This window comes from Prunus mume, linkage group LG2 (assembly GCF_029339155.1).
Source record: "Prunus mume cultivar Tortuosa linkage group LG2, ASM2933915v1, whole genome shotgun sequence".
Lineage (NCBI taxonomy): Eukaryota > Viridiplantae > Streptophyta > Magnoliopsida > Rosales > Rosaceae > Prunus > Prunus mume.
Genome location: NC_142699.1, coordinates 13,095,677 through 13,123,572, shown reverse-complemented (window position 1 = coordinate 13,123,572; position 27,896 = coordinate 13,095,677). Strand labels below are relative to the sequence as shown.

The 27,896-nt window shown below is 37.5% G+C and overlaps 4 protein-coding genes, 2 long non-coding RNA genes and 1 pseudogene across 8 annotated transcripts; 5 read left to right on the top strand and 2 right to left on the bottom strand.

Annotated features, from left to right (window-relative positions):
- Positions 1-47: 47 nt before the first annotated feature.
- LOC103320586 (Cyclophilin-like peptidyl-prolyl cis-trans isomerase family protein) lies at positions 48-3,688 on the top strand. Its single transcript, XM_008222288.3, has 10 exons — positions 48-403; positions 509-687; positions 785-886; positions 985-1,091; positions 1,250-1,391; positions 1,725-1,947; positions 2,085-2,124; positions 2,354-2,549; positions 2,888-3,028; positions 3,288-3,688. Exons 1-10 carry the CDS (start codon positions 184-186, stop codon positions 3,426-3,428), a joined length of 1,491 nt encoding a protein of 496 aa, XP_008220510.2. The 5' UTR covers positions 48-183; the 3' UTR covers positions 3,429-3,688.
- A 1,955-nt stretch (positions 3,689-5,643) lies between these two features.
- LOC103320616 (nuclease) lies at positions 5,644-7,820 on the top strand. The gene has a single exon (XM_008222324.3). The coding sequence runs from the start codon at positions 6,102-6,104 to the stop codon at positions 7,557-7,559; it is 1,458 nt and encodes a 485-aa protein (XP_008220546.2). The 5' UTR covers positions 5,644-6,101; the 3' UTR covers positions 7,560-7,820.
- Positions 7,821-8,499: 679 nt separating this feature from the next.
- Positions 8,500-10,708, bottom strand: LOC103320588 (uncharacterized). The gene is made up of 6 exons (XM_008222291.3): positions 10,521-10,708; positions 10,167-10,288; positions 9,754-10,075; positions 9,562-9,623; positions 9,330-9,411; positions 8,500-9,060 (listed from the first exon to the last, which is right to left on the bottom strand). Exons 1-6 carry the CDS (start codon positions 10,567-10,569, stop codon positions 8,945-8,947), a joined length of 753 nt encoding a protein of 250 aa, XP_008220513.2. The 5' UTR covers positions 10,570-10,708; the 3' UTR covers positions 8,500-8,944.
- A 2,040-nt stretch (positions 10,709-12,748) lies between these two features.
- LOC103320589 (AGC (cAMP-dependent, cGMP-dependent and protein kinase C) kinase family protein) lies at positions 12,749-19,027 on the top strand. Of its 2 annotated transcripts, none has more exons than XM_008222292.2 (12): positions 12,749-13,141; positions 14,555-14,729; positions 14,916-14,999; positions 15,105-15,346; positions 15,492-15,735; positions 15,846-15,925; positions 16,005-16,089; positions 16,214-16,345; positions 16,436-16,549; positions 16,774-16,821; positions 17,430-17,513; positions 18,375-19,027. In XM_008222292.2, exons 1-12 carry the CDS (start codon positions 13,008-13,010, stop codon positions 18,387-18,389), a joined length of 1,437 nt encoding a protein of 478 aa, XP_008220514.2. In that variant the 5' UTR covers positions 12,749-13,007; the 3' UTR covers positions 18,390-19,027. The 2 variants fall into 2 exon arrangements, with proteins under 2 accessions (XP_008220514.2, XP_088900883.1); XM_089044757.1 differs by having other exon boundaries at positions 12,750-13,141; positions 18,359-18,562.
- Positions 19,028-21,020: 1,993 nt separating this feature from the next.
- LOC148919665 (uncharacterized) lies at positions 21,021-21,686 on the top strand. Its single transcript, XR_016124481.1, has 3 exons — positions 21,021-21,369; positions 21,441-21,542; positions 21,627-21,686. It is a non-coding gene; the product is annotated as an uncharacterized LOC148919665 (long non-coding RNA).
- A 93-nt stretch (positions 21,687-21,779) lies between these two features.
- Positions 21,780-24,446, top strand: LOC103320618 (uncharacterized). The gene is made up of 4 exons (XR_016124278.1): positions 21,780-21,870; positions 22,192-22,496; positions 22,968-23,124; positions 23,909-24,446. It is a non-coding gene; the product is annotated as an uncharacterized LOC103320618 (long non-coding RNA).
- Positions 24,447-25,803: 1,357 nt separating this feature from the next.
- On the bottom strand, positions 25,804-27,858 carry LOC103322388 (3-hydroxyisobutyryl-CoA hydrolase-like protein 5; annotated as a pseudogene). Its single transcript, XR_016124323.1, has 11 exons — positions 27,646-27,858; positions 27,424-27,507; positions 27,265-27,333; positions 27,056-27,119; positions 26,902-26,975; position 26,803; positions 26,689-26,771; positions 26,485-26,566; positions 26,322-26,407; positions 25,993-26,114; positions 25,804-25,884 (listed from the first exon to the last, which is right to left on the bottom strand). The product of XR_016124323.1 is annotated as a 3-hydroxyisobutyryl-CoA hydrolase-like protein 5 (transcript).
- Positions 27,859-27,896: the final 38 nt, after the last annotated feature.

Sequence of the window (27,896 nt, the reverse complement as noted above, 5' to 3'; positions counted from 1 at the left end):
CGATCATGGCCCATGGTGGCCCAAATACCAAACAAGACAAAACGACGTCGGCTCGAACCGGTGCGGTCGAAATCCGCAAACCCTTTCTTCCCCAATTACTGAACCAACCGGAAATCAGATCGCAATCGATTTCCCAATTCCCAGTGGGGCTCAGTTCTCTGGAAACGCCGTGGTGCGTGAGCAATGTCGTCGATATACGTATTAGAGCCACCGACGAAGGGCAAGGTGGTGCTGCAAACAACCCATGGGCCGCTCGACGTGGAGCTCTGGCCCAAAGAGGCCCCAAAGGCCGTCAGGAACTTCATTCAGCTCTGCCTTGAAGGCTACTACGACAACACCATATTCCACCGCATTATCAAAGGCTTTCTTGTTCAGGGCGGCGACCCCACCGGCACAGGCACAGGTAATCGCAGAAAATGTTGAGAATTTCGGTTGTTGAATATGTATAGTAATATGGGTTACTTCAGATTTAGGATTTTGAGCTTGAATTGTTGGTGGGTTTTTGCAGGTGGTGAAAGTATTTATGGTGGTGTTTTTGCTGATGAGTTTCATTCGCGTTTGAGATTCAAGCATCGGGGTTTAGTTGCTTGTGCAAATTCTGGTTCACCCAATTCTAATGGGAGCCAGTTTTTTATGAACTTGGACCGCTCTGATTGGCTTGACAAGAAGCATACTATATTTGGGAAGGTAATGATAACTTAATCGCTAGCTGAAGCAGTACAGCAATTATGAGTATCAGTAGAAAACCAAGGAACCAAACTCATTTCTTTTTTCTGTTTTTCAGGTGACTGGGGATTCAATATATAATCTTGTGAGGTTGGGTGATATTGAAACTGACAAGGAGGATCGACCCTTGGACCCACCACCAAGGATACTATCAGTAGAGGTAGCTAAACATGATCCTTAAGTAAGCCTTAAGCTTTCCTCTTTCTATATGCTTATGTGATTTGAAATTTTGTTTTGGTGTTAAATTCCCTGTTTTAGGTGTTATGGAACCCCTTTGATGATATTGTTCCAAGAGTACGTGCAAAGCCATCGACGGAATCCACCAATGACGCTGACAACAAAGACACAAAGAAGAAAGCTGTAAAGTAAGCTTTTTCCTTTCCTGATGGAAGAACTCATGCATGTCTGTTTATGTTTACCTGTGTCTGTGAAAATAAATGCAGTGATGCCACAATATATGTTGTCAAAAATGTCATTATACTTATGGGGTATGTTGTGTGCACGCTTTGTTTCCACAATGCAGAAAGCTGAACTTGCTTTCGTTTGGAGAAGAAGCTGAAGAAGAGGAGAAAGAATTGGCAGCTGTAAAGACAAAAATCAAGAGCAGTCATGATGTATTGGATGATCCTCGTCTTCTGAAGGACGAAGTTCCAATTAACGACGTGGTAATTATCCTGTATCTCTTGTTATGCATTGTTTATATAGAATGTTTGAAATGTTGCTATTTTTAAGGTCTAAGGGTTTCTGATCTTGCGAATGTGATTATTGCCTAATATGAAGTGGATAACTCTTTATCTTTATGAAATCACATCTGGACTTATCCCCCATCACTCTTACTATTATTCTAGATTTATCCTCCATCAATCTTACTACTGAGATTAATATTGTCGTGACAACCAACTTGGCTAACATTTTTCATCGTTTACATATGCATATTCTGTCTGTCATATAATAGGATCATCCAAAGAACTTACCTCCGGCAAATGTTTTGAATGCAGAACTCTGATGCCAAAACAAGGCATGTACAGTTATCTGTCAGGGAAGCTCTAAGCTCAAAGAAAGACGAGCCCGGGAAAGACTCAGAATCCAAATTTTATAATACCCTCAATTATAGCGATGATGACGATGATGAGGCAAACTTTGATGCACGAATGCGTCAGCAAATACTCAGGAAACGAAAGGATTTGGGAGATCTCCCACCAAAGCCAAAGATGCATAATGGTACCTAATTGTCCTCAATGTATTAAACTTTCTCCTTGTGAGGAATAATGAATGCAGAATCCCTTTTAATTGACACATTCTTTTTATTTCCTTAATAATTTACGCCCATTTTCTTAACCTATCACATGCATATGCAGGGAGCTCTAGCCCAAATCAGCGTGAAACACCTGCATCAAGGTAAAGATGTTGGAAATTTTCTTGACATTATATTTGTTTGCAAGGATTCCTTCAAAGAGTTCATGGCTTTATCAGTTTCAATTCAATGTTATAATTAACGAAAATGTACTTCGAGGCAAAGTTTTGGGTGTTGGGGATGTTTTGGCAGATTTTTGTTTTAAGCACTGTTACGAAGACTGACACATCTGAAAATATATTCAAAAGAATCTCTTCGTTTCCTTCTTGCCAGGTCCATTGTTGAAAGCATTAATGATGATCAACAAAAGGTGGAAAAACTATCCTTGAAGAAAAAAGGGATAGGATCAGAGGCAAGAGCTGAACGCATGGCAAATGCTGATGCGGACTTACAGTTGTTGGGTGAAGCTGAAAGAGGAAGACAATTACAGAAACAGAAGAAGCGTAGAAATCAAGGACGAGAAGATGAAGTATGTTATGTGTGATTGGCCCTTTTATGTATTGTTTTCTTGATTTACATATTTACTTTCGTGTCCTCCCTTCAACCATTGGAGTAGGTGAAACTGACCACTTTTAAAATCTATTTAAACATGATAATGTAGTAGATGCAAGTAATGGATTCCATCAGCTGGCTTAATGAATCAGAACCCATGAATTGTGCATTGAAAAGTCCCTGTTTTCGGGAATTTGGGACTGCACTCACTGCTTGTGTGGATATCATCTATAATTCATTTGTATAACTATTTACCATAAGCTAACTTTATTGTGTATATATATAACCCTGTTTTTATGGATTGGATGCTGTTAGGTTCTGGCAAAACTTGAGAAGTTTAAGAAGGGTATATTTGAAAGTCGCACAGCCTCAGGTAGTGAATCTGGAGGTGGCAAAGATGAAGATGCATCTGATTGGAAAGCTGTTCGGTTAAAATTTGCTCCTGAGAGTGGGAAGGTAAGCTTCTCCAGTTCATATTTGTTTATGCCATTTCATTTCAATCGGAAACAATGCAAATCAGGAAAGCAATTAATGAGAATGCAAATGGAATTAGATTATTTCATCCGCATATGCAAATGGAATGACATAATTTAATTAATGAAAAGAGAGTCCTCTTCACATTTTAAATATTCTTTGAACAAATATCAATTTGCTCGTCATCTAGATTTCTGCTTTTCTATGGCTTAAAAGTCTTTTTCTGTAAATCACTGTGCAGGATCGCATGTCTCGCAATGAGGACCCAAATGACTACGTTGTGCATGACCCTCTTTTGGAGAAGGGGAAAGAGAAGTTCAACCGGATGCAAGCCAAGCAAAAGCGACGGGAGCGAGAATGGGCTGGCAAATCCCTTACTTGATCTCATCTCTGCCATGCACCAACTTTATGGGTTTGTGAATATTTGAAACTGAATCGAAGCTATGAGAATTACATGCCATTGTCCTGCTGAAACTGTGCACCGTTGCCACATTTTCAAAAAACGAACCCTCGACTTTTTTGCTCCAGATTAGGTTAGACAGCTCTAATGTGTTGTATTTGTGTTTACTTAAAACAAGTCTTAATGAGGCTGTTGTAGGAAAATCAAATTTCTCATTTAATGGATTAAGATTTCTTGTTAAACTGCAGTGCAGGCTTTACCATTTCAAATGTTCTAGACCTAACATTTCTAGACTTTGCTTATTCAAATGTCTTTGTAAATTGTATTGGGGTTTAGCCGACCCCACTAAAACATCTGACCCAGGATTTCATCTTGGACCGGGATTATTTAAATCAATCCGTGTCCGGCTTGAGCAGCAAAAATCTAATAATATCATCAGTAATTTGGACCTGTTCAAGGCCATGGCCTTTGGTTGACCAGGTCAACATTTTTATTTTTAATTTTTATTCAATACGTATGTCATCATTTTTTTAATTTTATGAAACGGTGGGGAAAGAACCCCAGAACCCAAACCAACAGCTACACAACTGGAACCAAACGAGGGTGACCAACTCCTGCAGAGTCATCAATCAAAATGGAACAGTATGTCAACAGTTTTAGACTTGCGAAAAACGTTGGTTTTTTCTTCGAAACTTGTCGTCTCTTTTCATCTGTAGCCAAACACTTGGAAAGACAGGTCTTGTTTCTTTGGATGTTTATATAAATAAAACTGCTGAGCCAATATTAGCAAACGTAATTACCAATCTAATGTTGGATTACTATAATAAATGAGAATCTTTGGAAGAGTACAACATTAAAACATGTCCTCTGTTCCTCATCTGGTCGATAAATTCGCAGTGTTATTCCCTTTTTAACCTCAGTTGGACCGCCTCTTGGTTACAATGTTTTTGTTGATAATTATTTGTTACTTTTTCTTTTTCTCCGGAAATTGGGACAATGAAAATAGCTTTTCAACAACTGTCCTATTGCGTATGGTCAAAAGTAGTGTATATTTTTGAATTTTGGTACCTCGTGGGGGCCCACCGTATTGTAGCCAACTGTACCTTGTAGTGTTCCAAAATTAAAAATAATATTAAATACATGTGGAAAAGGTTTCCAATGAAGCTGTTGGCAAATCCAAACGAGTAAGAGGAGTTGAAAGTTTACACCGCTTTTCTTATCTTGTTGGACAAGCATGGACTCCATACCAATCTTCCATCTGCAATCTTCATATTATATATGATAAATATATGACTTCCTTTTGGTTTAGAAATTACTCGTAACTAATAATACCCAAGTGATACACGACATTTTGAGATTAATATGAATGATATTTATTTTGTTAAATAAAATATTCATATGTGAGGAGTAAAATATTCATATGTGAGGAGTTTGTAACTTAAGTAATTAAGAGCAGTTATTTATATACTCGAATTTATGTGTTCGAACTCAAACTCCTCGAGTAATTAAGAACAGTTATCCATACATTCGAGTTCGCATGATCGAATAGAGTTCGGGCTTTTCTTGCAACAGTTAAAAACAAAACAAAACAAAACCCTTTAAATGTCATAATGTCAGCATGATGTGGATTATTTGTGGGTTCCACAATATCATACTGGCCCGCAGATCTATGGTTCCATTTATCAGGCCCAACACAAATACTTTTCCAAAAACTATTAGAATTGTTCCGCCCAATAAAAAAAATGCATACTGGAATTGTCAAAAAGGTTTGAAGTTTGGCGTTGTTATTCTCACAAAAGTAACATTCCCAATCAAAATAAAACCAAGAAAAACGAAAAAAGAAAGCATTTCCTAAGTTCCAGGTAATCGCCAGTCACCGTCTTACACCCACCAACCACCGCCACTCCGAACCCGCGTTCACACATGACACCTTTTAAACGCTCTTATTTTATCCGCATGTTCACACGCAAAACGGGCCCCAAGTCAACGTTTTGTACAAATTGCCATCTTATTCTAGTCCTCTCATCGCATTTAATTTCCAACCCAATTCCTGATCAATTTACAAGTGTCTCGACGATGTCGAGTTGGTTTGGAGTGTTTTTTGAAATGACTAAAAGCGAGTTCTGGTAATTAAAAGCGAGTTCTGATAAATAAAAGCGTTTATAATGACATTTAGCGTAATAATTTATAAGTGCTTTTGAATCACGAAACTTTATAAACAGAAGTGCTTCCTTTAAAAGTATTTACAAACTAAACTTTAATTAAAAACGACTTAATTTCCTTAATCATTGCATATGATAGATAATCTCCTCTCTTATTCTAATGTGGACAGCCAGTGACATATGCGCATAATATAATAAAGGTCCCATTTTCTCAATCCCAATCCAAATTTTCTATCTTTGCGTTCACACTGGTGTTTCCATTTCACACATACAATTAAGGTTATTGTATACTGTTCAAAGCCAAGGACCTTTTCTCTCTCTCTCTTTTTCTATTTTTGCTTCTCCTCCTCCCTTTCATTTCCTTGTTATTGTTGTTGTTGCAGTAAAGACCAGACGTCTCAGCTCAGCTGCTATATGAAACTGGAGCTCCCAAATAGCCCATACCCAGAAGACTTACCTCTGCACCCTGCTCCGAACCTCTCTGCACACCCAAATGAACGATAATGGCAATTCCAAGAAACGGCGTCGTAAGGGCAACAATAATAACAACGGCAACGACCAGGACGACGGTGACAAGAAGAAGAAAGACTTGAAGGGCATCATCGCTTCCCTGTCGTTGCTGGAGGAGCAAGAGAAGGAAGACGAACAAGAGCACGACAGGGCCTCAAATGACGACGCGTCGTTTATCGAAGAGAAGCACAAGACGAGAACCAAAGCCATGTTAGATTACTACTCCGATTTCCAGGACTGCTATTCGGAGGTCGAAGAATCCGAAACGATGAAGCGAAAGCGGTCGAGAAGCGCGGCTTGCGCTGCGGCTGCGGCAGTGGCGGTGGCCGCCGACGAGTCCGATAAGGCAAAACCGGGTACTGGGTCGGCGGCGGGTCATCACAGGAGGCTGTGGGTCAAGGACCGGTCCAAGGCCTGGTGGGACGAGTGCAACCAACCCGATTTTCCGGAATCGGAATTCAAGAAGGCGTTTCGGATGGGTAGGGCCACGTTCGATTTGATATGCCAGGAGCTCAAATCCGCCATTGAAAAAGAAGACACAACTCTGAGAAACGCAATTCCGGTGAGGCAGAGAGTTGCTGTTTGCTTGTGGAGACTAGCAACAGGTGACCCTCTTCGCCTTGTATCTAAAAAATTTGGTCTTGGCATCTCAACTTGCCATAAACTTGTTCTTGAGGTCTGCTCTGCAATTAGAACTGTGCTCATGCCCAAGTATCTGCAATGGCCTGAGGACAGTGTAGTGAGGAAGATCAAAGATGAGTTTGAGGCCATTTCAGGCATACCCAATGTTGTGGGGTCCATGTACACAACCCATATTCCAATTATAGCTCCAAAGATCAGTGTAGCTGCTTATTTCAACAAGAGGCACACAGAGAGGAACCAGAAGACCTCTTACTCAATCACAGTGCAAGGTGTTGTGGACCCAAGAGGGGTTTTCACTGATGTGTGCATTGGTTGGCCTGGATCAATGCCTGATGATCAGGTTCTGGAGAAGTCTGCTTTGCATCAGAGGGCCAACAATGGCTTGCTGAAAGGTGTTTGGATTGTTGGGAGCTCTGGGTACCCTTTGATGGACTGGGTTTTGGTGCCCTACACCCAGCAGCACCTTACTTGGACACAGCATGCTTTCAATGAGAAGATTGGGGAGATTCAGAATGCTGCTAAAGATGCATTTGCAAGGCTGAAAGGGAGGTGGTATTGCTTGCAGAAGCGAACCGAGGTGAAGCTGCAGGACTTGCCAGTAGTGCTCGGGGCATGCTGTGTTTTGCACAACATATGCGAGCTTAGAAATGAGGAAATTGAACCAGAGCTGAGGTTTGAGCTTGTGGATGATGAGATGGTGCCAGAGGTTGCTTTGAGATCACAGAGCTCAATGAAGGCTAGGGATGCCATTGCTCATAATCTCTTGCACCATGGCCTTGCAGGCACTGGCTTTCTTTAGTTAATAGATGCATAGATACTATAGAGTTTGCTCTCTGTGCCCTGCTGTGCTCTCTCGGATCAGATTGATCAACTAACTTGTTATAGTTTTATTTGTCCTGTTTTGTTGTAGAAGTCGTCGTCATCATTTCCTCCTTATTTTGTGATTCGTTTGTAGAAGGGGGGCTCTCTGTAAAAGGCATACTTGCCCCTTCCCACAAATGGATTATTGTAATTTGTACTAAGTTTTATACATTAATATCACAGAAACACTTTGTTGTAACCTCAGATTCCATATGAAATTGAATGCCAAAATATATAAATTCTTTTTGTTGCATGCTTTTGCTTCCTAATATATTATACTTATCTCATGGCATTTTCCTTTTTCTTCTGTGCCAACCACAACAACTCGGTTTATTATTTTATGTTAAACCAAAGAGGCCAAAGAAGGAGAAGGCCAAAGAATGTGAACACACTCTCTTTCACTCCTCACTAACCTTTGGGGCTTTGTTTCCCTAATCAATTTGTAATAGTATACTTAGTTTCACCATTCTCTGCAAACGCCTTTTGCTTTATATATATAGATTATATCAAGTCAAGATCATTAATTAAGTCCAACTAGCAGTTCCCCAAAGTAGGAGGCATTTTCCATGCTAAACACTTCAATTTGGAGATGGACATTATTTTAGGTTTTTATAACAAATTATTATTATAAAGGCTTTACTGATGTCAACCTCATAATGCAAAATAATTTGTATTATTGCTAGTTTTTATATATAAACATTTTTAGTCGATCTGCAGAACTGTTTTTTCATGAAGAGTTACACGATATTCATTGATAGTCTTGCTCTCTTCCGGGCCAGAATCACGTACCATAGGTTTAGATCTTACATTATAGCTTCAAGTTCTTCAAGCATTTAAAAAACCTCCTACCGTCCCAACGCTTCTCTGATCAAGGCAAGCTTATGCCGGAAGCCCGGGATGAGCTCGTTTGATTTCTATCAATACCAAATGAAGACCCTTGGATAAACACCAAAGCGATATTTACAAGTAGCAAGTCAAAACCTACTAAAGACATCATGAAAGAGGCTCCAGCCAGCCACATATTTCGGCATTCCCGTGCCGTTGTCCTAAACTTGAGTTAAGCTGCACTGTCTAGACCCCTCTCCCCCAGTCAACAAACAATGCAGCAATTTTAGCGAATGGCTCACCCATTTCAAAACTACAACCATGAAATCTGTGGAGGCCAAGTCAAGATTTAAAGCCCCTGGTGTATGGAGCTGCTCGTGTAGTGTAGCATTCCACGACCTAAGTATATCATTCTAATTGTTGATTTACACAATTCACTATCAAAACGAATGCTCATATTCTATAAGTCAGACAGATTTCATCCCAGCATTGTTTCCATCACCGTGGGATTCCAATTCGTTGTTCATTGCCATCGGCTGGTAGACGAAAAGGGAAATGTGCAAATTGGATCCTTAATGCAGAAGAATCGGGTTTCTTGATATCAAACTTGTAACCTGCGTGCATCCACATTTCAGAGCTTGATAAGTGATGAATTCCCTCAAATTACTAGAAATCGCTGAAGCTTTGTCAATTCATTGTGTTAAACAGGATTCTAAACAATACAAAGTTCTTTACATAATCAGCTTCTGAATGTAACATACAATTTCCAGAAAGTATTATTACAATCACTAACTGCCAATATAGTAAATTTGATAAGTGGAAAATTTGATATCACACTTTGTGCTGTAAGTGGATAAATCATGGTTAATTGCACATATAATACCTTGAAGAGCTTCCATAGCAGTCAAAGCACACTTTGGATCAGCAAACTCCACAAAGCACAAAACCATAGCCTTATCTCCACTCTGCAGTTCATTTAAAAGTCTAGTAACATGGAGACAAAGCTCAAACAAAAGTAAAGCAACCCAGACATCAATAGTAACAAATAACTACGCAAAACTACAACGAAGTCTCTGAAGATTACTCAATAGAAGCAGGTAAATGAGCAGACTTACACGTCTAGGCTCCTTGTGAACAACTTTGATTTCTTTAAACCCAATAAACGGACGGAATATATCTACATTGCAAACTAAGGTTTTCAAAATGACACAACAAAGCAATATAATGAGCACATTCCCGTCAGGGCAATTCGATATCCATAAAATCTGAATCTAAGGTCTGTTGCCTCGACAGGAGCAAAAGGATACGGCCTACTTCTCTTCGGGTACAGTCGGTGGGAAGTCCATCAACAAACAAAACGTTTGATTCCCCTTTCAGAACTGGAGGACCATCAACATTGCTCAAAGAGCCAGGAGGCCTTTCTTTACTTATGTCAGCAGGAACACTTGCACTAATGCTAACTGCAGCAGCATCCTGTCTCTGACTTAGCAGACTTGGAACTTCCAAAGGAGATGGATACACCTTTATGCTAGCTCCTGCTGATGCTGCTACACCAAGAATAGGTTCAGGTCGAAATCGAATGCCCCCAGTATCATCCACAGCATAGGCCCCAGGGGTCAATGATCTTATCTGCAAGTACATCCAAACCATTCAATAACAAAATTCCTTCATATACATATACATACATATATACTCATATGCTGTTAAACAAAGTTCTTACATCTCTCTGCAAAAAATCAGACGAATAACTCGGAGGCTCGGTAGAGGGAAGAGTAGGATCGAATAGCAATGAGGGTGTTTCAGACGACAAGTAACCAGGAAAGGTTGGCCTTCCAACACTGCCTGGAACGCAATTAATTACGAAAAAACACAAATTATCCAATTAACACAAAGATTATTAAGGATAATATGCACATAATCAAATGCTATACATTATAAATCATTCAATTGATGGGGTCATGGTTTGTTTGGATGCTAAGAAAATGCGAGAAAGCGAGTGGAAATTGTGTGTAATTTGTTCGGGAAATGAAAATTTGGCGGTCATGGGATGCGGGGGAAGGGAAAATTAAAGAACCTCTGTCACTGCCAGTGGGAGTGTAGTATATACGGTAGGGATCGCCCATGTCTTCCACCGCCACCTCCACCAGTTTCAGAGTTCGACTCTCGCCGACTCTCTGGTGAAGCTTGCTTTCCTGTAGCGAAAAACCTCCTTTTGCCTTTGGTTTGCGCTGTCGAATTCAATTGGCATCCATACGACGCTGTTTTGGCCGGCAAATGGTTGGAGGAGCTGTACAACTGTACACACTTGATCCGAACTCAACAAAAAAAATCCATACATCGCAGGCCAAACAACCCAAAATAGAAGGGGATAATCCTGTGCGGTACATAAATTTACAACTGGTAGTTAGTTGTCAACTTGGCTGGGCCAATTGGTCAGTCTCTTCCTTTACGTTTGGGCTTTGGCCTTGGGCCTCTATTGACTAAAAAAGAAAGGCTTTTTACTACAGTTAGGTGTCTTAAATAGGGATTTTTAATTTTACACAATTTTTTTAAATACAAATGATAATTTAAACTATAAGGGAATGAGAGTTTTTCACACACACACACACTCTACCAAAGTGTCATAGAAGTTCAAACCTGAGACTACTGGTCTGTAAATCAAAGTCATTTTTCACTGGACTAAATCTCGTTTTTTACACATAATTTGAAAGACAAACAATGCTACATTTTTTCAAACCTTTCCTTTTCCCTTTTTCTTTTTTCAATCAATATGACATCATAATGTTGGGTTATATTCCAATGCAATGTCATAGTATGCACATTAAGTGTCGTATAAGGTTGAAAAACAAAAAATAATAGCAGAAAAAGTTGCGCTCTTAAGCATTTTCATCTCACTATAATTTATGTTGATTGAGTAATGCACAAACATAAGTTGGAAGGCAATATACGATGTAGTGGGATGTCCTTTTGGAATCCGATATGTTATATTGTTAAATTGTTAATTTGATCCCTCATTCAAATAAAATTAAGTCATATAAGAAATTTATACACTATGATAACATAATATATTTTTCACAATATATTATCATATCTAATATGATTTTGTTGGGTTTGATGTGTTTTCTTAATTCATAATGCAATAAATTAGTGTTTTTTTAGGATGCGGGAATACACATGACAATTAAATATGTATTTAGATAATAATTTATTGTTACACTCTAAATGGTAATTTTAGTTACTAGTTCATCTTCAAGTTTCATTTTAACATAAGTTGTGACTTCATGGAAGTGATGATTGCATGTTTTTAAAGTTTGTCATTATTTATCCCTAACAGAAAGTTTGGAGATTCATTATTATACTCAATATAGGGGCTCAAATTATAAAAATATCATATATAAAATGGACTTTAAAAACTAACCTAAATGCTCATTTACAACATAGCAAAGAGGTTTTCAACTTCTTATAAATTACAAAACTGCCATCAATTTCTTAAAACAAGTTCAACCTAAAAACCTCATTAAAAAACCCAAAATACTTAATAGGGTATCAAAGTAATTTAATAATCGAACTTAAATTCAATAGGGTAATCTATCATTTTTTGGGTTTGTTTATAGAAATTCAATGGTGTAGGGTTCTATATTATTAGTACTAAGAATGAGTGTATAATTAAATATCTCAAGAAAGTTTATCTCATTTTATAAATAATTACATTTAAACAATTTTCTAATGAGATTAGTGCTTATCTATGTAACTAAGTAAATTTTTACCCTTATGCAATAACAACTAGCGATGAGTACACATATGCGATTGTGTTGCTTTGATAATCAGAAATCAATAATAATGCCATTAAAAATCAATCATGAGTCCACGTAGGATTGACCGTAACATTTTTCATCAAATAATTCACGCTAAATTATTACACACAAAAGACCATTAAAGAAAAAACGGCTATTCTAGGCCTCTCCACAGGGGATACAACTTGCACGGTAATTACGACACGAGGTCCAGGGTGTTTTAGCAGAGACACTACATCACTGACCTGGACATTGAACAGATCCACATCCTATCAAAGGCGAGTGAGCGTCACGCCCCAATCACTGCCAACTTACGGGGCCGTCTTTGTGCTTTTCACGTTAAAAAATGTGATAAAGCGTCATAAAATATGACAACAACACTTTCTCTCACAACAGCGTGGAGTGCGTCACACTCCCACTTGCAAGCGCGTGCTTCCACCACTCATCCTGTGGCAGCGATCGTGAAAGTTATTGATAAAGAAATCAACCAGTTCCGATCGCCTGCTTCGAAACTCCGTGAGCTCGCCACTGCCGGTCAATCGGTCCCCGCCACGTCAAGATGAGTCAGAGTGCAAAGTACGACCCGAACACGTGGCATGCGAATGGCGGTTGAGGAGTAAATGGAAGCTAGAACGAAAGAGGTTTTCTGAGGTTCTCTTTCATCATCTACTCGTCGTCGTTGCAATAAAAACGAGCTCCAGAGTGAGTCTCTAGAGAGAGAAAACTGATACTCTCTAGAGAGAGAAGGAGACGATACATAGACTGTAATGGAGGATCGAGAGGAGCAGGAAGAGGAGGTGTTGGGGTCGAGCTTGACGATGGAGAAGGTAGCAGCAGCCAAACAGTTCATAGAGAACCACTACAGAGCTCAGATGAAGAACATTCAAGAACGAAAAGAGAGGTATGTTTCAACTTAATTGCTTACAGATTTTCACCTTGTTATGCACTTAAGCTTTGTTTGATTGCTTAAGTAATGTAGTTTGGGAAGTAATTTGGGCTGTGAATCATGAAACTCTTCATGTTTGGGGATACGACTTGACATAGCATAGCTTTGGATTTCGCCATTCCATCAATTGCTTTCAATTTGTGCTGTTTGGTTGATGTGAAAATGCGGCAAGAACGAAATGTGTGTTATTATCATGTTGTGGTTAATTGAAACATGTGTTTCTCTTTACATTTGTGTTTAGGAAATGTGGGGGATAAGTAAAGAAATCAGAGTTTCTTAGATAGAAACAAATATGGTAGTTTCTCTATTGGGCAATAGATTGAAGTTTGCTAAATCTGAACCGTCTGGGTTCTGATCTTGTTATTGTTATATTTAGTATTTGGTCTCCTCGGATTATCTTGTTATTGCCATTCAATTTCATATGGAATCTGAGGTTACAACAAAGTGTTTCTGTGATATTAATGTATAAAACTTAGTACAATTTACAATCATCCATTTGTGGGAAGGGGCAAGTATGCCCTTTACAGAGAGCCCCCCTTCTTGAAACAAATCACAAAATAAGGAGGAAATTATGACAATGACTTCTACAACAAAACAGGAAAAACTGTAACAAGTTAGTTGATAACAACAGATTAATAAGCAAAAAAAATCTGAGAGAGCACAGCACAAGTATCTATCTATCTATCCACTAAAGAAAGCTAGTGCCTGCAAGGCCATGGTGCAAGAGATTACAAGCAATGGCATCCCTAACCTTCACTGAGCTCTGTGATCTCAAAGAAACCTCTGGCACCATCTCATCATCCACAAGCTCAAACCTCAGCTCTGGTATATGCTGTACATCTATTAGACTACTACCCTCATATGTATTTCAACTAATTGTCGGTGAAAACATTGATTTTCTAAAAATCTTCAAGATTATGCTCAATCAGTATTTTAACCAGTCTTGATCAACAATACTCAGATATTTGGTGGTGTCCACTCTTGCAAGGGCAGCTCTTCTTTCCCAAAATCTTCAAATTAAGAAGGGTCCCCTAAAATTTGAGGTTAAGGATAGCGTTATCACCTTTGCTTTTGATAGAGTTCCACACCAAAGTTCTATAAGGATAGGTAACCCTAAATAAGAAACTTCTCTTCTCAAACACTGCAACTTTGCATGAACAATTGAGTCGGTATCTTCTGATATGTGATAGATCATGTGTGCATATTCTATTCAGTTTCTAAAATTTGTTTTTTCATAGGTATTACTGCCCTGTGTTGTATTCTTAAGATTTAAATATTCTGGTGAAAATCTTTCAAGGACACTGCAAAATGTTTTAGTTCAAAGATGCAACTAAGGAATTACTGACATGATGTTTCTTTTTGTTGCAGACGATGGGTATTGGAAAGGAAATTAGCTTCCTCAGATGTGCCAAAGGAGGTACAAGTCAACCTGATCAAAGACTTAGAGCGAAAGGAAACAGAATTCATGCGACTTAAAAGGCACAAGATTTGTGTTGATGATTTTGAGCCTTTGACCATCATTGGTAGGGGAGCCTTTGGTGAGGTCAGTATTGAACATAGTATCCTTAAGAATGTAAATGTACTAAGCTTTTCAGTGTTCATTGGATCATGTGAGCTTAAAGTTAGCTTTCATTTCAGAAACTATGCTTGTTCTATTTGCTACTTATATATTTTCCAAATGCAATTGCTGATAGTAGCATACCTTTCCTAATGCATGCTCAAACTACAGGTCCGATTGTGTCGAGAGAAAAAATCTGGCAATATCTATGCCATGAAAAAGTTGAAGAAATCTGAAATGCTTAAGAGAGGACAGGTAAGACCATACATGTGACTTTGTTCCAAACCTACCACTGGAACTCGTTCTAAGATTTTCTTCATTGAACTATTGCTGGTCATATTTTTTCATTTTCCCTTGTAGGTGGAACATGTTAGAGCTGAAAGAAACTTGCTGGCTGAAGTTGCCAGCCATTGCATAGTTAAACTTTACTACTCCTTTCAGGATGCTGAGTACTTATATTTAATAATGGAATATCTGCCCGGTGGTGACATGATGACTCTGCTGATGAGGGAAGACACCTTAACTGAAAGTGTGGCTAAATTTTACATTGCACAGAGTGTACTGGCCATTGAATCTATCCAGAAACACAACTATGTACACAGGTTGAAGACAAATATTACTCTCATGTTATTAAATTATTCTTTTGTTATCAAAATATTTGTTGGTTGATTCATTATTTTGGGTTGATATTTGTATGCCTTAGGTATTTAGTCTTGTCTCACCACTTTGTATTCACTGCCTTTTCAGAGACATTAAACCAGACAACCTTCTTCTGGATAAAAATGGTCATATGAAACTCTCGGATTTTGGCCTCTGTAAGCCTCTTGATTGTACAACTTTACCTGCACTGCATGAAAATAGAACTATGGATGATGAAAATTTGACAGAACCAATGGATATCGACGTATGCGTTCCTGATGCGGATAATAGGAGTAGTTGGAAAAGCCCCCGTGAACAGCTGCAGCATTGGCAGATGAACAGGAGGAAGTTGGTATGCTGACTTGTTTTTGCAATACATTTTCAGCCTTACCCCTTAAAACGTTTCCCTCACTATATCTCCCCCCCAACCCCCCCTCTCTCTCCCTCCTTTTTTATGGATAGGCATTTTCAACTGTGGGGACCCCCGACTATATTGCACCTGAAGTGCTATTGAAGAAAGGATATGGAATGGAATGCGACTGGTAACTGATAATTGAATATTTTATTATCTCTCGTCTTCTGTCATCTTTTTTGGTTGGTGATATGCATTGTTTGATTTAGGTGGTCATTGGGAGCAATAATGTATGAAATGCTTGTTGGTTACCCTCCATTTTATTCAGATGATCCAATAACTACATGCAGAAAGGTAACATGATACTCCTCACATAACTCTGAGTGCAAAATTTCCATGGTGAGTCATAGGTGTGAGCTAAGGTCACTTCAGTTTCATATACAAAGTTCTCCTCACTGTATTTGTTAATTTCTGTCAGATTGTTCATTGGAGAAACCACTTAAAATTTCCAGAAGATGCAAGGTTGACAGCTGAGGCTAAGGATCTTATTTGCAGGTTGCTCTGTGATGTTGAATATAGGCTAGGTACTGGTGGCGCACATCAAATCAAAGTAAGGCTCTAATATTTAAATAAAATGTTTTTCGGGATCCTCACATCGATATGTTCTTTGCCTTATAATTGTATAACTATGTTGTATCAGTCTCATCCTTGGTTCAAGAACATTGTGTGGGACAAACTCTATGAAATGGAGGCAGCATTCAAACCAGAAGTGAATGGGGAACTTGATACCCAGAACTTTATGAAGTTTGATGAGGTATTATACAATATCATCCTTATATTTTCTTATTTCATGGTTTCTTTATATTTGCACCAACATTATTGTTTCTTCTACTAATATTACTTCTATAACAGTTCCACTAATTTACACCTTTTTAGCTCCTATATGCTTTCATTTATGTGATATCTAGAAGCTTCATTACGTCACTGTGAAACATAATGTGTTTATTGATTTCCTACATCTTTTGCATTTGTGCTTAGTTGGAGCCTCCGGTGTCATCAAGAACTGGCTCAGGTCCCTCACGAAAGGTTTGTAAACTATGCATACTGTTTATGTTCTCATGATATGCATACATCATTATATAAGACATGTTATGTAATACTTTGCATAGTCAGTTGGTATTATGATTATCTGTCCCTTTGAAGAGACAACCCAGTAGACGTTCCATAGGGAAAAGAAAATATCCTACCTGGATTTCATTAAAAAAAAATTTCAAATTTTTCTCTGTGTTTCCTTTTTTATTTGTATTTTTCTTTGTGATGCGGTTTCTCAAGTTAAAATTGTAAACATTAGCCAGCCACTGTGAAATCTGCAGTAGCGCCATTTGATGTCAGAAATTCTGTTTTTAAATTTTGTGACGGGGATTTGGTTGTAGAAAATCAGTCTCAACTGGCTTTTGCTTATCTCTCATCTTGTGTAGCATTTTTTCAAAATGAATATGCATTGTTAGGCAACAAAGGTCTTTAAATTACAATTGCCCTTTTGTTATCTTTAAAGGTCTCATGTCTATTTTCCAGAGGATCCACCAAAATCTGCAATAGCCTTTTCATACGAACTCATGCCACGTTTTGAAGGAATTTATAATGTAGTACGAATGTATGACTGTTCATCCTTATCGCCTTATAATTTCATGCAGTTGCAATTGACTCCCAAAGATCTAAGCTTTGTTGGCTATACATACAAGAACTTTGATGCTGTAAAGGGGCTTGCCAAGTTTTTGGTATGCAATCGTGACTCCATTGGTGACTGGTCGTTATTTTCTGTTTCTATTTCTTTCCTCATGGCACGAGGGAGGAATTTTGTGACTCATAAAAGCATTTTCGACTAGTTTTTTTTATTTGATCAGTATCCATCTGCTTCTGAGTGAGGGGATTTTTCATGCTCAATTGGGGTTGCATCCGTCACCTGAGTGTATGCTGTTCTTGTCTGTGTACTAGAGAAATACAAGATTGACTTCATGTTTGACTTTGCATAGGGGTGGCGATGACATTGGCTTCAGTTTATACTCGTTTTGGCAATGAATTTTATTTTCATTTGCATAATACACGTTGATGGTGAAAATGAATGTCCTGTGTGAATTCCAAAACCCCCATCTTACGCTTCAGGTGTGGGTAGACAATATGCTGGGCTTGCTATGTCTGGAATTCATTTCAGACAAAATAGTAGTGATGGAATAATCAAATGGCAACATTCACTCGGTGGGGTGTACTGCCCCCCTCGTCAAATCTCTTCCCTCCTGAGGTTAAACCCAAACCTCTTTTAGAGGGAGAGGTAGCACATGGTTAGAAACTTAGAAATGAAAATGGTGACATCATGAATTTCTTATAGGTTAATCTTTTTTCTTTTAATAACATTATTTTGTTGATAATTTTGTCGATGTGGATTTTGTTTGTTAGTATGAAATCCAGCCTTTGCTTTCATGGAAATGTAGATTGGACAGAAAAGTATATCACCTAACTGTCCACCTAATGAGTCTAATGCTTTGTTCTTGTTTGCAGGATCTTATTACTTTAGTGGTATTATCTGATGTTATTCTGTTATGAATCTTAGTCGATTAAAGTTTAGTCTCTAATATCTGCAGGTGATTCAAGAGTAGATTTTACTAGTGAACGGGCAGCCAAGGAAGCAGAGTTACATATGCTTGCGTCATCTGGTGATCCCATGTTACCATAACACCGGATCCCGGGGGACGAAAAATGGCAAGCCGACTGCACAGACATATGCTCGTGTGCTTAATTTGGGTTCGTAATTAAAAAAGAAGAAAAGAAACTCAGCATATCTCGCGAATTGGCTGCCATACAGCTTGCCATATTACCATTTTAGTGTACAGTAGCTATTGAAAAGCTTCATAAAGGCCCAGAAAAGGGCAAGTGTTATCATCCTTGCCTTCTTCAGTAAGGTTTTGTGAGTTAGTAGAAGTTAGAATGTAGTCTGACTGAGAATTCCGGAACTGGTGTCCTGGCTGCCCAGGTTGGCAATGTTATCATCCTTGCCTTCTCTAGCGGCAGTTTCCGGCCAAATCATAATTCAACTTGGCCAATTACCAAGAAACTCGGTAGTAGTCATTTTTGAGAGAATTTTCTCTGTTGTGTTGTGTAATCTTTTAAGGGATGAACTTGAATTGCACCTCTTATTCTGTGTCCAAAATGGAATATTACAAATTATGAGGTCTTCTAATATGCCTTCCTTTTCCATTGTTAATATCACTATTCTAAGGCCTTCTTCTTTTCTTAATGGGTGATTTTATTGGCACCCTATTATTTGCTCTTTGCACACCATACTAATTTTAAACATGAATAACTTATTTTATTCTTGTACATAATTACCGTTAAGGACAAAAAAATATTTAAAATATAAATTAAATTTGCTCTCTACACCCCACATATGTTCTTGTAACCATAGTTAGACTTTTTCTCAAACCATCACGTTCCTACAACCTTAAAGAGGTTAATACACTTATATTGGTGAAAAAATATATTGTATTTATTCATGAAGGGTGAGACTGAAGTTAGAGAGGCTTCGAATGAGGTATGAGTTTATTTTTTGGTCTTTATCAAGTTTAGGATTTCATAATGGTCACTGGTTGCGTTCAACACACCAGTACCAAATGCGATAGGTAAATTCAGTGGTATGCCAAAGAAACATTGCACATATTTCGATTGTGTTTGACTAGTCGTTAACTTAAGATGCGGTGGAGATCCACCGTAACATGGAACGGTGTTCGGTGGTGTATTACCGAATTTTTACCTACAATTCAGTGGCAACCAACCAAAATACATTTATTTTTTCAGTAACTTATTGTCAACCACAAATTTAAAGTAAGCTATTTTGACTTTACTCTCAACGAAGGTAGATACAACAATTTTATCTACATTCATAAGTTGCTCTAATCCAGACCTCTGAATGTACCATTTGAATATATCATTGTTTGGATTAGCCCACCAATTCTACTTACGAAGGGTAGATGTCTTCGACATGCACCTAAGGGGCTCACATTCCTAGTCAAATTAAAATAAAATAAAATAAAATTTAGGTTAATTACCATGAACCAGACTTATATTCTGCTTTCTATTGTTACAGTAAAATGACTTATCTGGTTATTCAGCTGTTATGTGAGTTTAAAACTCGTAAGTAAAGATGGATTAATGAGACCTATTCGAGATGGCTCAGTAGACTCGACATCTACCTCAACATTACTATCATGAGTAACAGCTACACCTTCAGCTACATCTTCAACCTCTATAGTATCCTCAAAGTGATCTGGGGGACCATGCTGGGATTGGTCCTCTTAAGGGGCTAAACTCGCTGCTTTATGTCTCCTCGTTGAGACTGTGGGACTCTGTCTATCAGGTCGAGATGATGAAACTCCAGTAGTACCTTTGTGAGTCCTCTTCATATCTAAAAAATAATATTAAGTACCAACTGAGTAACAAATTCGGTAAATGATTACTAAAACAATAAATGAATTCACTGAAACAAAAAACGAATTCAGAATTACCACAAAAGCGGAAACAAATTCGATGGACTGCCACTAAAAAACTAAAACAAATTTGATTGACTACCATTGAAAAATGAAACATATTCAGTGGACATCCACTGAAAAACAGAAACAAATTCGGTAGACTACCACTAAAATAAAATAACGATTTCAGTGAGGATTTACAGTTAAAGAATGAGGTTCGTTAGGGCAATTTAGGAGAAAAAAAATGCCCTTTCTTAATATGTCACCTAGGACGTACGGGAGATTTGGAATTTTCTTTTTTTAAGTGAAAGTTTTGGGTTTGACTTTTTAAATATCATTCTCAATCAAATATGAAAGCAAGCAAGATCTCTCTATTCTTTTATTTTTATTTCCTAGCTTTTGTTTTTTGTTACCCAGCTCAAGGGAAGTTTGAGCTCAATACTTCTCTGACCCAAATGAGACAGAAAGAGAGAGGGCCCTGAATTTTTTTGGGTCAGGCCCTAAATTTTAGGTCAGACTAAGAGAGACCTACAAACCAAACCTAGAAGACGATAAAAGACGAGAGACCCAATAAGAAAAGTGAAGTGGGCGTTTCATTTTAGATTTGAGTAAGGGAAATAAGTTTGGTGTAATCAGGTTTGAAATAGTGTCTTTGAAATGATCAGGCTACAAATTGTGTTCTAATATAATCACTTGGGGACGTGAAATGACCAAACGCCCTCCATATAAAAGCGGATGTATCAACCTTAACACTTCTGACTTCTCTATCTCACGGTTCTCTCTTCCTCTCGCAGTGATTTCTCTCCATCGACCACCACCACTCTCTTTCTCCCTCTGTAGCGAAAACCTAAGCAGACTCTCTCATTCTCTCTCTGCAGTCAATGTTAGGGTTTGTTGAGGGGGTTCTTGAAGGTGAAAGAGAGGGTTTCTTCGTTAAATGCTCTCTCCCTTCAACAATCTCTCATTTCCCTCTCTTTTCATGTCTTCAATCGACTTCTTTCTCTTCTCCTCTGCTCCTTCAGGACCTCAAAAAACCCTAATTCTTGGTTTCGGTTCCGACTTTTTCACATACTTCTCAGATATTGCAGTTCTTGTTCATTAAATTTGGTCTTAGGTATGATTTATAACTGTCCATCCATTGTATTTTTTCAGTTTGATTTTTATCAGTGTATTCGAATTTTGTAGAGAAATGCACTATGCTACAGAGGTATTGGGCATGCATTTCATACAATTTGCAGAGAAGAAGGTTTTTTGGGATTGTATAAAGGACTTGGAGCGACACTGTTGGTATGCTTTATTATGAACCTGCACATTCTTCGATGCTTTATTTTGTTAACACTAATTTCCATTTGGTTTATTCCTATGGCACAGGATGTTGGGCCCAGTATAGCAATAAGCTTCTCAGTTTATGAGGCTTTGAGGTCTTTTTGATCGAAAGGTGAATACTGCATAATTGGTTGATTTGGGGCTGAATTTTTTAAAGTGATGTTTATTGTCCCCTATTCGTTTGAGTTGTAATATTGTAGTTTTCAATTCTTCTGATATCAGGCCCAATGATTCGATTGTCATGGTCAGTCTTGCATGCGGCATCTTTCAGGCATTGCCTCATCAACAGGTAAGTGATCTGTGACATTTGGTGCTAGTTTGGACCATCAAAAGATGGATCGCTATAACAGAAAATTGTGACATGATGCATAGTAGAGGATTTATTTTCACAAGGAAAAATACTTTACAAATTAACAAAAACTTATATACTGATGTAGTTTATGAACAATACTCCTTGTATGATGCCTTTAAATCTTGTATAGTTTTCAGACACAGGTAGATGGCAAACTATGTTAGGACTTCCAATTGATTTTGTTTAGGATCTAGCAATAAGAATTTCAGATTTATTGTTTTTCTGTGTGATTATCTTTTGGTCTATTTGTTATTTCAGCAACATTCCCTCTGGATCTTGTGAGGCGAAGGATGCAATTGGAGGGGGCTGGTGGTCGAGTTCGCATCTATAATATAGGCTTAGTTGGGATTTTTAAGCACATAATCCGGACTGAAGGCTTACGGGGCTTGTATAGAGGATTCGCCAGAATATTACAAGGTTGTCCCCAGTGTAGGCATTGTCTTCATGACTTACGAGACACTGAAAATGCTTTTGTCGCGCATCCAAGCAAGTGATTCATGCTTTTCTTTAGGTGTTTCTGGGATTTCCAATTCGGTTCTGTGCGCCAAACGAGTGATTCTAAGGTGGGTTTTGTATTTGTTATTGACTAGTTTGTCTTTTTGTATGGTTTTCATTTGAGAAGGATAATTTCACTAACCTGTGACTGATTTTGTGAAGTTTAGTAATTAGAGAGATTGAAAATTTCTGTATTTTAACTGTGAATTACTTCATGCTTGGATGAAACTTCTATTGGTCTGATTGATTTTGCTCTATGGATGACGAAGTGCCTCAATTTGCTATTTGCCATCTAGGATTGTCATATGTTCTCCTTTTGTTCAGCTTCTGCAGGAATTGAGAACTCGCAAAGTGCCTAAGGTTTCTTTTGTTTATTCGATTACTTTGCATTTACCTGGTTTTAGTAGAATTGCTATTTGCAAATAACAAAATTTATATAGACTGCTGATCTCAGAAAATAGGAAGCTGCCTTGCCTAATGCTTGTTCTTTTTCTGGCTAATCACTTAACTAATATGTTCATTTGAATTTGATTTATTAGGTTGGCTATCCAACATTGGGCGGATTTGCAGAGTTCGTATCTGAATTTGACATGCAAGTGTTCTTGAGACTGGTAGTGCTTTTAGCCCTGCCATGTTTGAAGGCGTTTTTAAAATTTTTACTCCAGATATACCAACTAGCATCTCGGGCAGGCCAAGGTTTGTATCTGATCTGGGTCAATAATTTTCTGTTCTAGGTTTTGTCTTTTTGTATTTTTTATTTCTATGTTGAGCCTTCTTATTGCAAATGTAATCCTTGATGGTATTGCTGGCTGAAATTGTAAGTCACGATCATTGGAAAAATATTTAGACACATGCATCTATTTGTAGTCACAAAAGTTGTCCTTCACTACCACTTTTTTTCTTTTAAATCCCTTATGCACTGTTTCCTTTCTGTCCTTATATTGTTACTTTGTGATTCTCATAAACCTTGTATTGATCGGTAATGGTTTTCCTTCAGTATTATTAGGCTTGATTGATAATTCTCATGCTTTACAATTTGTCTGATGGCTTGAAAAAGTGCCACTGCCTGACATAGCTCATGACTAAAATGCCTGCAGTTACAATGTCTCCACTTAAATTGTTTATTTTCTGAAAACATGCTATACTTTTTTCCAATTTATTTATCTATTTGTGGTTTATTACACCTGTTGCAACCCATTTAATGTGAAATAATGGGTTAGACTAAGATATTTTAGAAGTTAACTTGTGATTGGTAAAATGTTGTAACAAATAGGTTAACAATCTTCTATATTATTCTGAGTTCGCCAATATTTTCATGGACCAAGGAAAGAAGAAACCTAGAACACTTCAAGAGTAATTACCAAAGGATTAAATTTGTATTGTTTAGTTTCTTCTCTGTCTGGTGTAAATATTTATGGCAGCATGTCTATATTCTACTTTCTATTTTAAGTTGTCTATTGAAACTATTTTTGTTTTTCAGATCAGGAGTTCCCTTAGCTTCATTATGGATCAGATGCATGATGAATTACTTAAGCTTGAAGGACAGCCCTCGAGTATTAATGGCCTCAAATCATCTCTAGTATCTTCTGCAGAATTAAGCTATATTTTTGGAGGACAATTGATCTTGATCTTGATCTTGGTTTTTCTTTTTTTCCTGCAGAGGAAAGACGAACTTTTTTTAAAGAAGGGTGGGTGACTATCAAAGAGCATTATGTCAGGCCTCCAATTTGGTGGAAAGAATTTCATCTTCAAGATGGACGCAGACATTATAGTCATCAATTTGTACTGAAATGCTGGATTTGGAATCAACATTTTGTTACTCTTCGTTGAGCCAGCAATTTGTATATTGTATTTCAAGGGATATGTATAATGCCATAGTCTGACTGAAGTTGTATTAATTTATGCCGAGCCGTCCTTAGCTTGGGGTGGCTATCATTATCAGTATAGAATTCTGTAAGGGGAAATGTCTGATATAATCACTTTATGCAGTTTTATCTTGACAATTTCTGTTTCTTTTCCCTTCTCTTTTCAAATTGCACAAGAAAAAGAAAAGCCCCCAACTTGTTTATTGTATTTTTATTGCCTTTTTATTGCTCATCTATTGTCACTGTATTGCTCGTTTATTGCTACCGTATTGTTTTTGTATTGCATGTCTGCTACCACTTCATAATTTATGTGCCATTGCTTTTTGGTTGGTTTTCTTAATTAATATAATTTCTTGCAGGGGAAGCAACTATGAGTTTGGTTTCTTAAAAGGATGTGACGTCATTAATGGAATCACATTCTTACAATAATAAATAATAAATAAATAAGCAATAATGGAATCACATTCTTACACCAATAGCTGAACACGAATCAATCATATTGAAGAGATACATATACGGTGCTTGCTTGTACCTTATTTATATGATAATGAATAATGATCCAGCATTTTCCTTTACAAAATAAACTTACACAATCAAGCGTTTTCTTTTACAAAATATCCTTATAAGTTCCTTCACAAGACATACTTGAAAAAACTAGTGACAAGAAACAAATATAAGTGCAATAACCAGGCAATACTACAACACTACAATGACAATATGATGACAATACAAATGCAATACGGAAGCAATATAATGGAAATACAAAAACTCCACATTCCCACTATATATTCATAATCTACAACATATTACAAAAAGGACACGACGTCCTTATTGGAATCACGTTTTACACTCTTGCAACGTCAAAATACCCTCAAGCAAGGAATGGACGGCGAAGAGGCTTTTGTAAAAGTTAAGGATGTAAAAGATGTTCTTGACTTGAAGGTGGATTAGTTACTGGCCAAAGGCTTCTTAGGAAATTATTTTCCTTTCGCAACTCTCCAAGAGCTAATCCGACCTGAGGAAAAAAACAGAGTCAGAGATACATAGGCATAACCAGTAACACCAGAGAACTCAGATAAATCACCAATATAATTTTCCTTCATAGATTAGGCCTAACTCTATTTCAGCACCTTAACATGTTGGTGGCAGGTGGTTTGAGCTCCAACCACTTCGTGAAATTAACCAAAATAAAAACCATTCTCCAAAATTGATACTTTCTCTTCCGAAATTAGAAAACTAACAATTTTGCTAAAGAGAATTTTATCTTTTTCTGCATGAGTAAACAGTGCGGATTGAGATGACTAAGATGAAGGTTTATTGATCTTCCTCTATTCAAAAAATAACAATCATATCTATTTTTGGATAGTGATTTTTATTTTGGGTCATTTTAGCATAGAATCCTTCAAGATTTGAGTATAGTTATGATAATTCCTTGTGATGTTCTGAGACCAAAATTGAACTTCATAATTTAACCCAATTATTTCATAGAAGTGAAAGACACATACCTGACAGTGACATAACCAGCTAGTATCAGACCTTTCCTTATCCTTGTGATGTATCTTTGGAGAAGCACTCATCAATTATTGACTGCCTGAAAGGTAAGGAAAGGTTATTGAGATCGAGATATGGAGCTTTGCATGTTAATGTTAAGGATTGAAGTGGAATTAACAATTAAACACCAGCAACTAAGATTTATTACTTGTTTAAAACACTTTCTTCATCAGGCTGGACTTCCACTGCAAATTCTTCAATCGCAGCTTTGACTGCATTCTCATCTCCAGAGTTTAAGCTTATCAAACGCTTCTCTAGATCAGATAATTTATGATGAACAAAAACAGTTCAATAGCAAATTTTAGTTTGACATAGTAACTATGAAGAAGAATTATATCAAAGAATCTAATAATAATGGATGTGTATAATGCAGTCTCTTAGCTTTGCAGATCATTTAGAGGGGAAAATCTTGTGAGCTAATACTTTGAGACTTGGTTTCAGAGGAAGAAAATTATAGGGAAGGAATGAGAAAATCACCTCAAGAGGGACAAAATGGGTTGCCAATCCAGCTGCAACCAATTCCTTACCATTCAGTCTTGCTCCTGTTAAGGCAAAGAACTCCCCTGCGTTCCCCCCACAATACCAATCAATTTCAGTAAAATCCAGGAAAAACTATTTTCCTCTATATTTGCATGCTTACCGAGTTGCCCAGGAAGATGGGATACATATGAGAAACCACAATCAGTATGAAAGCCAATACTAGCTTCCGGAGTTGCAAATACCTATCATGAAATACACCACAGAAAATTTTGATGTCATTATGCAGAGATAGATATCAAGCCAGAAAACACTAAAGATAGACATGTTTCTATAAACATCCCACTAGGATCATATTCATACTCACAGTTTTTTCTGTGACTACCGAGAACTTCATTGGGACCATTAAAGATGCGCCTCCACCCATTGAAACTCCATGGACCAGAGCCACTTATTGATAACATGAATTCTTCAGTGATACCCTTAAATAGTGGCATAAACTTGGAATCATACAGTCTATAGGGAACTCATTTTCGAATGGAAAACACAGGCAATAGGATTACTTTATTTCAAGCATTACCTAGGTTTTCTTATAAGTATGAATGTGATAGCCAAACCAATACATTTTGTAAGCCACTTCAAGGCAGGAATCCTCTGCCAAAGAAGGTTCATGAGCAACTTCACTTTCTGTATATATTAGGAACTTAAATATTTTCACAAGAGAAAGCATTTACTTGAGTTCCTACCATCATAGAACATCTTCAAGTCCCCACCGGCTGAAAAAGCTCGACCCGATCCCTATACAAGAACACCAAAGCATATCAAGTGGCTAATATCTAAATGGCTCTATATGGAATTGAAGACTTCACCAAAGTTGTGCATTGATCTATTAAACCACGACCACCAATGCTAGTTCAAGATTTCAGGAAAAATTGGAAGTAACCTTGATAATTACAAGCTCAGCTTTATCATCTTTTTCCCACTTTTCCAAGTATTCTGCTAGCAAAGAAACCTGATTGCAGTGAAAAAAAAGTGAATTAAGAACCAAAAAAAAAAAGTGAATTAAGAACTTAAACAAAACTAGTTGACTTTGTGAGCATACGACTTTTGATGAGATGACATTCAAATGACGAGGCCTGTTCAAGGTGATCAACCTCACATGGTCTATTTCTTCTCCAAGAACAACCTAAAAGATTACATAAACACCCATATGGTAATTACTAATTAGCAGACAGTTATCATGTTCAATATTTGCAAGAAGAAAACTAAAAACAGAAACATCAAAAGAAAGGTTAGTGCAATTATAAATGCACAAGGAGATTACCTCATCTGCATTTACAACTTCTTGTGCCATTTCAATGATCAATTAACTAGTGGATTAGAAGCCAACCAGCTGCACAAACAAATTAACAAGAAAGGGCAATGAGGAAAACATGAATTTTTTGAGCAGTGAACTAATCCCAGATAATTAGTTCCAGAATTGGGGGCCAACCGCCAAGAAACTTGCTCATTTCATTCCAATCTTTCAAAGCAGAATTAGAAGCATTGCAGTTTAAGTTTTTTGAGCTAACTCGA

Coding starts and splice junctions, on each gene's coding strand:
- LOC103320586 (XM_008222288.3), top strand. CDS start 184: ATGTCGTCGATATACGTATTAGAGCCACCGACGAAGGGCAAGGTGGTG. Junction 688..784: donor AGCATACTATATTTGGGAAG/GTAATGATAACT, acceptor TCTGTTTTTCAG/GTGACTGGGGATTCAATATA. Junction 1,092..1,249: donor ACAAAGAAGAAAGCTGTAAA/GTAAGCTTTTTC, acceptor TCCACAATGCAG/AAAGCTGAACTTGCTTTCGT.
- LOC103320616 (XM_008222324.3), top strand. CDS start 6,102: ATGAACGATAATGGCAATTCCAAGAAACGGCGTCGTAAGGGCAACAAT.
- LOC103320588 (XM_008222291.3), bottom strand. CDS start 10,569: ATGGGCGATCCCTACCGTATATACTACACTCCCACTGGCAGTGACAGA. Junction 10,076..10,166: donor CTGATTTTTTGCAGAGAGAT/GTAAGAACTTTG, acceptor ATGTACTTGCAG/ATAAGATCATTGACCCCTGG. Junction 9,061..9,329: donor TGCTATGGAAGCTCTTCAAG/GTATTATATGTG, acceptor GGATGCACGCAG/GTTACAAGTTTGATATCAAG.
- LOC103320589 (XM_089044757.1), top strand. CDS start 13,008: ATGGAGGATCGAGAGGAGCAGGAAGAGGAGGTGTTGGGGTCGAGCTTG. Junction 14,730..14,915: donor GTAGGGGAGCCTTTGGTGAG/GTCAGTATTGAA, acceptor CTCAAACTACAG/GTCCGATTGTGTCGAGAGAA. Junction 15,000..15,104: donor AAATGCTTAAGAGAGGACAG/GTAAGACCATAC, acceptor TTTCCCTTGTAG/GTGGAACATGTTAGAGCTGA.